Below are 9,949 nucleotides of genomic sequence, written 5' to 3'. Positions count from 1 at the left end.
AAATAACGTAACAGAAGGTGCGTTACCATGCTTTCGCCATGGCTTTGGGCACCAGTGCGCACGAGATGCGGGCGTGACGTCATCGTTCCCTGTGACGTCATAACAATGACGTCGGAGCGAAATCTCTCTCTCTTTGATCCTTGTAACACACTGCCTTCCCTGCCCCCCTGCCCCCCTCCCACCGGCTGAGCTAGGCACCTCTGAAACACCGTCCTAAAGTTTGAAGATTAACCAGACCTGCTTAAGGCTGAGCTCCTGGGTGATTGAAGCTGCTTAATAAGAAGGGCAAAGTAGGTAGAGGAAGGATGGTAAAGGAGGTAGAGTGGATGATAAGGAGGAGGAGGCGAAGTAGGATAGAGATTACAAGGAAGAAAGCAAGGAAGAAAAGAAGGAAGTAAAGGAATAATAAGGGAGGAAGATTTACATAGATTTACATAGAAAATCAGACCACACAGACCCCCTGCTCCAGAGTCGGTGGTCTGTCCTTAAACCTAAGTGAATCTATACTAATCAGATGGTTCCTAAACGTTGCTTTTCTACTCCAGTTAATATTAAGTTCAAGGAAGTGACGGTCGAGCTTGTTTTTAAAGGAGTCAATCGTGTTACACTGGACCAATGACGGTGAGAGCTTATTCCATTCTCGCACTACAACCTTGGTGAAGAAAAATTTGGTGCAGTCTGAATTTACTTGTCTACATTTGAGTTTTGTGCCATTGTTCCTAGTTCGCAAAGTGTCATCGATCATAAAGAATTTTGTTCTGTCTACATTCGTGAAACCATTAAGTATTTTAAAACATTTGATCAGTTTTCCTCGGAGGCGACGTTTCTCAAGAGAGAACATGTTAAGGGTGGAAAGCCTTTCTTCGTAGGATTTGTTGCGCAAGGAAGGGATCATTTTTGTTGTCCGACGCTGAACACCTTCTAATTTAGCAATGTCCTTTGCATGGTGAGGAGACCAAAACTGTACCGACTATTCCAAGTGTGGACTGACTAAACTATTGTACGGCGGAAGTATTACATATTTATTCTTGAATAAAAAGTTTCTTTTAATGAAGCCCAACATTCTGTTCGCTTTATTTGCTGCATCGATACATTGATGTAAGAATTTGAGGTTTGACGCGATTTTGACCCCAGGTCCTTAACGCATTGAACGCTTGTGAGAGGATGGTAAGGGCCGCAGAGGAAATGAGAGATAAGAGGAAGGAAGGAAGGAAAGAAGAGGAGGATAAATGAGGAAGGGGATGATGGTAAGCGGCGCAGAGAGAGTTCATGAAGGGATGAAGGATGAATAGCGATGAAGAGAATGTGAGATAGCCACGAAGAGGAGGAGTAACTGGAGGAGAGAGATTGCAGGAAAGGGAGGAAGGAAGGGGATGATAAAGGGAGAAATGACAGAATGATGATGTGAGGATGAAGGATGAATAGCGATGAGGAGCGCGTGAGAATGTGAGAAGGGGAGGAACAAACTGGAGGAGAGAGATTGCAAGGAAGGCAGGAAGGAAGGAAGGGGACGATGAATGAGGAAGGGAATGTAGGGACGGCGTGATGGTGAGAGAAGGAGGGAGCGTGAGGGTGAAGGTGGTGAGGTGACTGAAGAGGAGGAACAAAAGGACGATAGATTGCAAGGAAGGAAGGAAGGAAGGAAGGAAGGAAGGGATGACAGAATGATGATGGGAGAAGGAGGGAGCGTGAGGGTGAGGTGTGAGGTGACTGAAGAGGAGGAACAAAGGACGATAGATTGCAAGGAAGGAAGGAAGGAAGGAAGGAAGGAAGGCAGGGTATGACGGGACGGCCTGATGGTGGGAGAAGGAGGGAGCGTGAGGGTGAGGGTGGGAGGTGACTGAAGAGGAGGCACAAAAGGACGATAGATTGCAAGGAAGGAAGGAAGGAAGGAAGGAAGGAAGGAAGGAAGGGACGGCATGATGGTGAGAGAAGGAGGGAGCGTGAGGGTGAGGGTGTGAGGTGACTGAAGAGGAGGAACAAAAGGACGATAGATTGCAAGGAAGGAAGGAAGGAAGGAAGGAAGGAAGGAAGGAAGGGACGGCATGATGGTGAGAGAAGGAGGGAGCGTGAGGGTGAGGGTGTGAGGTGACTGAAGAGGAGGAACAAAAGGACGATAGATTGCAAGGAAGGAAGGAAGGAAGGAAGGAAGGAAGGAAGGAAGGAAGGGACGGCATGATGGTGAGAGAAGGAGGGAGCGTGAGGGTGAGGGTGTGAGGTGACTGAAGAGGAGGAACAAAAGGACGATAGATTGCAAGGAAGGAAGGAAGGAAGGAAGGAAGGAAGGAAGGAAGGAAGGGACGGCATGATGGTGAGAGAAGGAGGGAGCGTGAGGGTGAGGGTGTGAGGTGACTGAAGAGGAGGAACAAAAGGACGATAGATTGCAAGGAAGGAAGGAAGGAAGGAAGGAAGGAAGGAAGGAAGGAAGGAAGGGACGGCATGATGGTGAGAGAAGGAGGGAGCGTGAGGGTGAGGGTGTGAGGTGACTGAAGAGGAGGAACAAAAGCACGATAGATTGCAAGGAAGGAAGGAAGGAAGGAAGGAAGGAAGGAAGGAAGGGACGGCATGATGGTGAGAGAAGGAGGGAGCGTGAGGGTGAGGGTGTGAGGTGACTGAAGAGGAGGAACAAAAGCACGATAGATTGCAAGGAAGGAAGGAAGGAAGGAAGGAAGGAAGGAAGGAAGGGACGGCATGATGGTGAGAGAAGGAGGGAGCGTGAGGGTGAGGGTGTGAGGTGACTGAAGAGGAGGAACAAAAGCACGATAGATTGCAAGGAAGGAAGGAAGGAAGGAAGGAAGGAAGGAAGGAAGGAAGGAAGGGACGGCATGATGGTGAGAGAAGGAGGGAGCGTGAGGGTGAGGGTGTGAGGTGACTGAAGAGGAGGAACAAAAGCACGATAGATTGCAAGGAAGGAAGGAAGGAAGGAAGGAAGGAAGGAAGGAAGGAAGGGACGGCATGATGGTGAGAGAAGGAGGGAGCGTGAGGGTGAGGGTGTGAGGTGACTGAAGAGGAGGAACAAAAGCACGATAGATTGCAAGGAAGGAAGGAAGGAAGGAAGGAAGGAAGGGACGGCATGATGGTGAGAGAAGGAGGGAGCGTGAGGGTGAGGGTGTGAGGTGACTGAAGAGGAGGAACAAAAGCACGATAGATTGCAAGGAAGGAAGGAAGGAAGGAAGGAAGGAAGGAAGGGGATGAAGGGACGGCATGATGGGGAGAGAAGGAGGGTGGGGGGGGGGGTGGGTGTTAGGTGACTGAAGAGGAGGAACAAAAGCACGATAGATTGCAAGGAAGGAAGGAAGGAAGGAAGGAAGGAAGGAAGGAAGGGACGGCATGTTGGTGTGAGATGGTGGGTGCGTGTGGGTGAGGGTGTGTGGTGACTGAAGAGGAGGAACAAAAGCACGATAGATTGCAAGGAAGGAAGGAAGGAAGGAAGGAAGGAAGGAAGGGGATGAAGGGACGGCATGATGGTGAGAGAAGGAGGGAGCGTGAGGGTGAGGGTGTGAGGTGACTGAAGAGGAGGAACAAAAGGACGATAGATTGCAAGGAAGGAAGGAAGGAAGGAAGGAAGGAAGGGACGGCATGATGGTGAGAGAAGGAGGGAGCGTGAGGGTGAGGGTGTGAGGTGACTGAAGAGGAGGAACAAAAGGACGATAGATTGCAAGGAAGGAAGGAAGGAAGGAAGGAAGGAAGGAAGGGGATGAAGGGACGGCATGATGATGGGAGAAGGAGGGAGCGTGAGGGTGAGGGTGAGGTGTCTGAAGAGGAGGAACAAAAGGACGATAGATTGCAAGGAAGGAAGGAAGGAAGGAAGGAAGGAAGGGACGGCATGATGGTGAGAGAAGGAGGGAGCGTGAGGGTGAGGGTGGAGGTGACTGAAGAGGAGGAACAAAAGGACGATAGATTGCAAGGAAGGAAGGAAGGAAGGAAGGAAGGAAGGAAGGAAGGGACGGCATGATGGTGAGAGAAGGAGGGAGCGTGAGGGTGAGGGTGTGAGGTGACTGAAGAGGAGGAACAAAAGGACGATAGCTTGCAAGGAAGGAAGGAAGGAAGGAAGGAAGGAAGGGGATGAAGGGACGGCATGATGATGGGAGAAGGAGGGAGCGTGAGGGTGAGGGTGTGAGGTGACTGAAGAGGGGGAACACAAGGACGATAGATTGCAAGGAAGGAAGGAAGGAAGGAAATGAAGGGACGGCATGATGATGGGAGAAGGAGGGAGCGTGAGGGTGAGGGTGTGAGGTGACTGAGGAGGGGGAACAAAAGGACGATAGATTGCAAGGAAGGAAGGAAGGAAGGAAGGAAGGGGATGAAGGGACGGCATGATGATGGGAGAAGGAGGGAGCGTGAGGGTGAGGGTGTGAGGTGACTGAAGAGGAGGAACAAAAGGACGATAGATTGCAAGGAAGGAAGGAAGGAAGGAAGGAAGGGGATGAAGGGACGGCATGATGGTGGGAGAAGGAGGGAGCGTGAGGGTGAGGGTGAGGTGACTGAAGAGGGGAACAAAAGGACGATAGATTGCAAGGAAGGAAGGAAGGAAGGAAGGAAGGAAGGGGATGAAGGGACGGCATGATGGTGGGAGAAGGAGGGAGCGTGAGGGTGTGAGGTGACTGAAGAGGAGGAACAAAAGGACGATAGATTGCAAGGAAGGAAGGAAGGAAGGAAGGAAGGAAGGAAGGGACGGCATGATGGTGAGAGAAGGAGGGAGCGTGAGGGTGAGGGTGTGAGGTGACTGAAGAGGAGGAACAAAAGGACGATAGTTTGCAAGGAAGGAAGGAAGGAAGGAAGGAAGGAAGGAAGGGGATGAAGGGACGGCATGATGGTGAGAGAAGGAGGGAGCGTGAGGGTGAGGGTGTGAGGTGACTGAAGAGGAGGAACAAAAGGACGATAGTTTGCAAGGAAGGAAGGAAGGAAGGAAGGAAGGAAGGAAGGGGATGAAGGGACGGCATGATGATGGGAGAAGGAGGGAGCGTGAGGGTGAGGGTGTGAGGTGACTGAAGAGGGGGAACACAAGGACGATAGATTGCAAGGAGGGAAGGAAGGAAGGAAGGGGATGAAGGGACGGCATGATGATGGGAGAAGGAGGGAGCGTGAGGGTGAGGGTGTGAGGTGACTGAAGAGGGGGAACAAAAGGACGATAGATTGCAAGGAGGGAAGGAAGGAAGGAAGGGAATGAAGGGACGGCATGATGATGGGAGAAGGAGGGAGCGTGAGGGTGAGGGTGTGAGGTGACTGAAGAGGGGGAACAAAAGGACGATAGATTGCAAGGAAGGAAGGAAGGAAGGAAGGAAGGGGATGAAGGGACGGCATGATGGTGAGAGAAGGAGGGAGCGTGAGGGTGAGGGTGTGAGGTGACTGAAGAGGGGGAACAAAAGGACGATAGTTTGCAAGGAAGGAAGGAAGGGGATGATAAGTCAGGATGAGGATGGCTGGGACGGTGTGAGTACAGAGTAAGTGGGAGGTGAAGAATTAGGGATTGGAAACAGCCGCCACCATACTCTCCCTCATCCTCTTCCTCTTCTTCTTCTTCTTTTCACCATTACAACTTTCTTTCCTTTTCCATTACGATTTTGTTTTCTTCGTTTTAATAAGTTCTTATAATTAGTACTTACTTTTATGAACTTTCTTCTTCTTCTTCTTCTTCTTCTTCTGTTCTTTCTTATCATCATAACCTTCTTTATCACTTCCATTTATAATATTTTCGTTGTTTTCAAAATTCTACATTGTTGTGCTTTTACATATGTCTCTTTTTCTTCTTTCTCTCTTTCTTTTTCTCCTCCTTCTGCTGCGCCTCCTTCAGCAGCCTCCAGCTTTAACTTGACCTTGCAGGATGCCTCGCCTTCCCTCGCCTCGCCTCTCCTCGCCACGCCGCCTTGGCAAACTCATCCTGATTACAACACATTATCTCTCTCTCTCTCTGCGAACTAGCTCCTTCCTTTGGTTCGCCTTCCTCCTTCCACCCGCCGCACCTTCCTTTATTCCCGTCCCACCGTGTTCCCTCCTTCATGGTCCCCATTCGTCTTTTCTTCCTCCTCCCTTTGCCTTCCTGTTTTCTTACACCCCGTCATCCTCCTCAGCACATCCTTCCCCTTCCCTTTCTTGGCCACTTCTCGACAGTTCCGATTCCCCTCCGTCACGTCTTTCCTTCCTTCTCTTCTACAGGCCTCTTCTATTCTCTGTTCTCTCATTCAACAACCCACCTTTTAATATTTCTTTTCTTTTGCTCATCTTTCACTTTCCATTACTCTCTCCTTCTCAACGGTCCCTCCCATCCTAATATTACACGTGCTAGCCTTCCCCCTCCTCTCCCTCCCCACCTCTATGGGGCGTCCACACTCACCTTTCTTCCACTAATTCTACACAGAAAACACGTTGTCTTGTATTATTAAGGGAGAACACGGCCAACTGATTACTAAACACTACCTTTGTTTCCTTCCTTTTCTTCTTTGGGTCTACGTTCACACCCTGTGAAGGTCCTCGATCATTCTCTGTAAGTTTTCCTCTGAGTCTGTGGAGGCCTTCACTTTCCATCCTGGTTCTGAACAATCCCAGTCTAGCCCGCTCTGCCTCCTGTCACACTCTTTTCATAAACACAGAGGAACAAAAATGAACAACTACCAAAAGAAAATCGGAATCGTACTTGCAGGCATCATTGCGGCCCTCGCGCCGTACCTCTGGGGCGCCGCCCGCTACGGCGGGCCGCTCCTGGAGGCGCGGCAGGAGTGGCAGGCCGCCGGGCCACACACAACGGCGCTGGGAGAGCTAAGGCAGCGTCTGGCCGGCGCCTGGTGGCTCCCCGGCGCGCTGCGCCCTGCACCGCCCCGGGATCCCCTGATGGAGTGTGGCCTCCCCGCCGGCGACGGCTGGTGGGACGTGCTGCGGATGCTGGGGCCAAGCGGCATCTGGACTGCCTGCACGAGCAGGTACGGCAGGCTGAGGAGGAGCAAGCAGGTTTCGTTAGAACTCTGCTAGTTTGCGGCGGCCTGCTGCTGCTCCTGGCGATGTTGGCGGCCCTGGCTGCCGTGGCCTCCAGCCCACCGTCCCGCCGGGAAGGAGGTGAAGAAACAGGCCTGGACGTGACACCACCTGATAAGGGGGGCGATGAAGAAAAGCAAGAAGAAACACACCTGGAGGAGGTGAAGGAGTGTGTCCAGGAAGGACCACGCGACACGGAGACACCCGCGGCGACGGGGATGGAGGCGGGTGAGGAAAGGGTGACAGAAGTAGGAAATGAAGGAGAGGAGCACCCGAGTGACGGGTGTGTGGAGAAGATGGGAGAAGAGACGGAGACAGAAGGCGAAGAAGGGTTGGAAAATGAAGAAGACTTGGAAAAAGGAGATACAGAAACCAAAGAAGACTTGGTAACTGAAGAAGAGACAGAAAAGGAAGAAGAGATGGAAAACAAGGAAGAGGTGGAAAGGGAAAATGACGGGAATAAGGAAGATGAAGTAGACAATGCAAACGAGGAGAAAAAAAATGAAGTACATAAGGAAACTGAGGAAGACACTGAGAAAGAAGACCACAGACAAAATACAGACAATGAGATGGAAGGGAATGAAAATGACGGGCAGAAGGAAAATGAAGAAAATACTGCAAGGGAAGAAGGAAATGAAAATGAAGAACAGGAAGAAAATGAAGAAAATATTGAGAAAGAAGAAAATAAAAATGAACACAAAGAAAATGAAGAAAATATTGAGAAAGAAGAAGTAAACGAAAATGAAGAACACAAGGAAAATGAAGAAAATATTGAGAAAAAAGAAGTAAACGAAAATGAAGAACACAAGGAAAATGAAGAAAATATTGAGAAAGAAGAAGTAAACGAAAATGAAGAACACAAGGAAAATGAAGAAAATATTGAGAAAAAAGAAGTAAACGAAAATGAAGAACACAAGGAAAATGAAGAAAATATTGAGAAAGAAGAAAATGAAAATGAAGAACACAAGGAATATGAAGAAAATATTGAGAAAGAAGAAGTAAACGAAAATGAAGAACACAAGGAAAATGAAGAAAATATTGAGAAAAAAGAAGTAAACGAAAGTGAAGAACACAAGGAAAATGAAGAAAGTATTGAGAAAGAAGAAGAAAATGAAAATGAAGAACACAAGGAATATGAAGAAAGTATTGAGAAAGAAGAGTGTTCCCAAGCCGCGGACAACACGAACACCGTCGAGGCGACAGACGATACAAGTCATGCCGCAGAGTCTAGCCCGTCCGCCAAAACTTTAAAACACGTTCATGCAACCGAACCCCAAACGCAGACCAGTGTTACTCCTCCTGTGCCACGCCAAGCATCTCCTCAGACACCCACCCGTGCCCCTTCGTCTGTTTCACCCTCAACAACGACACCCCCGCCAGCCAACACCGCCTCTTTCCTACCGCCAGTTCCCCGCCCGCCGCCCCCCTGGGACTGCCCTCCCAAGTGTTATGACGGCAGCCGCCGCGCTCTGCACCAGGAACTACTGGACTTTCATCGGTGGGCTGGCGGCTCAGACGCCGAGTACCAGCGTCGCCTGCGTCCAGTGGAGGACCTGCGGCGTGTGGTGGTCACAATGTGGCCTCAGGTGCGCGTCGAGGCCACCGGCAGCCTGGCCAACGGCCTCTATATGGCGGACAGCGACGTGGATGCGACACTGCTGGGCCACTGGCCCGCGTCACCCTCTCCACTGCTCGCATTTCCGCGACGCCCTCCAGCGGGAGGGCGTGGCGGCTCGGCCAGCTCACCGTGCTGGAGAAGACGACGGTTCCACTGGTCAAGTTCGTGCACCAGGCGACGGGCTTGCCCGTGGACGTGTCCTTAGGCAGCGAGGCGGCCGTGCGCGCCGCAGAGCTGGTGCGGGAGTTGTTGCGCCGCTTCCCGGCCCTGGCGCCCATCTCACTGCTGGTGCGCCACTACCTGCGTGGCCTGGGCCTGGCAGAGGTCTTCACGGGGGGCGTGTCATCCTACGCCGTCACCCTCATGGTCACCAGCTTCCTGCAGCTGCAGATTCCCCCGGACGCCCAGCACGACCTCGGGTGGCTGCTGGTGAGCTTCTTCGCCTTCTACGGCTATGAGTTTAATTTCGCCAGCACGGGGATCAGCGTAGTGGGGCGCGGCCGCTACCTGCGTAAGGAAGACGTGCCCATCGTGATGCCGCGCGGCCACCGGCGGGCGGACCTCTGCATCCAAGACCCGCTCTGTCCCACCAACGACCTGGGGCGGTCCTCCTTCCGTGTCTGGGACGTGCGCAGAGCCTTCCAGCACGCCTACCGAGTGCTGGAAGCCGCCCTTTTCGAGCCAGGCGTGTACGCCTCCCCCTGCTCCCTGCTCGGCCAGCTGCTGGCGCGGCACGCCACGCCCCAGCGAGTCCTGCCAAAGTGGACGCCTCCACCTGTCCCAGCAGCAACAGGAGCCAGCAGGACTGCCTATGAGCAAAAGAAACAAGGTATTGCTAAAAGAGATAAAACCACATCTAACACAAAGAATAAGAAACTCGCAGCACGGGCTGAGGTAAACCAGATATATCATAACGACATTGACGACCGTGCGCTCCCTCTCGCAGAGGCTGAACACCGAAGCAAGCACAGGCCCGGCCAGACCCGGAAAGACGACTTCAAGAAGCCAGAGCAGGCACCGGCCCCCCAGCCAACGCGCACAGGGACGACTGTCAGGGTGTTGAACCGGCACGGACGATTCGTGACGATCTCCAGGAAGGAGGCGGCGGACGGGGCTTTCCACAACCAGCGGTTTCATTAATTAATAAACCCTTCAAAGCCTAGCGTGACCGTGATATTTTTCTACATATGCATATACGATTAAAAGAAGTGATGAGAGGTAAATTTTTCCGTGTCACAGTCAAGAGTACGATAGCTCCTACAAGTTCCTGGTAGCCTGTTGAATTCAGCCTTCCCAATCCGGAGTAGGCAGCCACAGAATGAAGACGTGCTGTAAAGTTGCAGCCATGGCCAGACAACAAAA

At 51.6% G+C, this 9,949-nt stretch overlaps 1 protein-coding gene across 1 annotated transcript; it reads left to right on the top strand.

The window, feature by feature from the left end:
- The first annotated feature begins 6,995 nt into the window (after positions 1 to 6,995).
- Positions 6,996 to 9,727, top strand: LOC126990231 (terminal nucleotidyltransferase 4A-like). Its single transcript, XM_050848791.1, has 4 exons — positions 6,996 to 7,197; positions 8,377 to 8,638; positions 8,686 to 9,416; positions 9,534 to 9,727. The coding sequence occupies exons 1-4, from the start codon at positions 6,996 to 6,998 to the stop codon at positions 9,725 to 9,727; spliced, it is 1,389 nt and encodes a 462-aa protein (XP_050704748.1).
- The last annotated feature ends 222 nt before the right edge of the window (positions 9,728 to 9,949 follow it).

This window comes from Eriocheir sinensis, unplaced genomic scaffold (assembly GCF_024679095.1).
Source record: "Eriocheir sinensis breed Jianghai 21 unplaced genomic scaffold, ASM2467909v1 Scaffold150, whole genome shotgun sequence".
NCBI classification, from domain to species: domain Eukaryota; kingdom Metazoa; phylum Arthropoda; class Malacostraca; order Decapoda; family Varunidae; genus Eriocheir; species Eriocheir sinensis.
The sequence above is the reverse complement of the archived record's forward strand: the minus strand, read 5'-3'. Positions and strand labels throughout refer to the sequence as shown.

What these genes read in the sequence shown, in the direction of transcription:
- LOC126990231 (XM_050848791.1), top strand. Translation starts at nt 6,996, where the DNA reads ATGTTGGCGGCCCTGGCTGCCGTGGCCTCCAGCCCACCGTCCCGCCGG. An exon ending in GCGACACTGCTGGGCCACTG is followed by an intron (nt 8,639 to 8,685) that starts GCCCGCGTCACC and finishes GACGCCCTCCAG; the next exon opens with CGGGAGGGCGTGGCGGCTCG. An exon ending in CTATGAGCAAAAGAAACAAG is followed by an intron (nt 9,417 to 9,533) that starts GTATTGCTAAAA and finishes TCCCTCTCGCAG; the next exon opens with AGGCTGAACACCGAAGCAAG.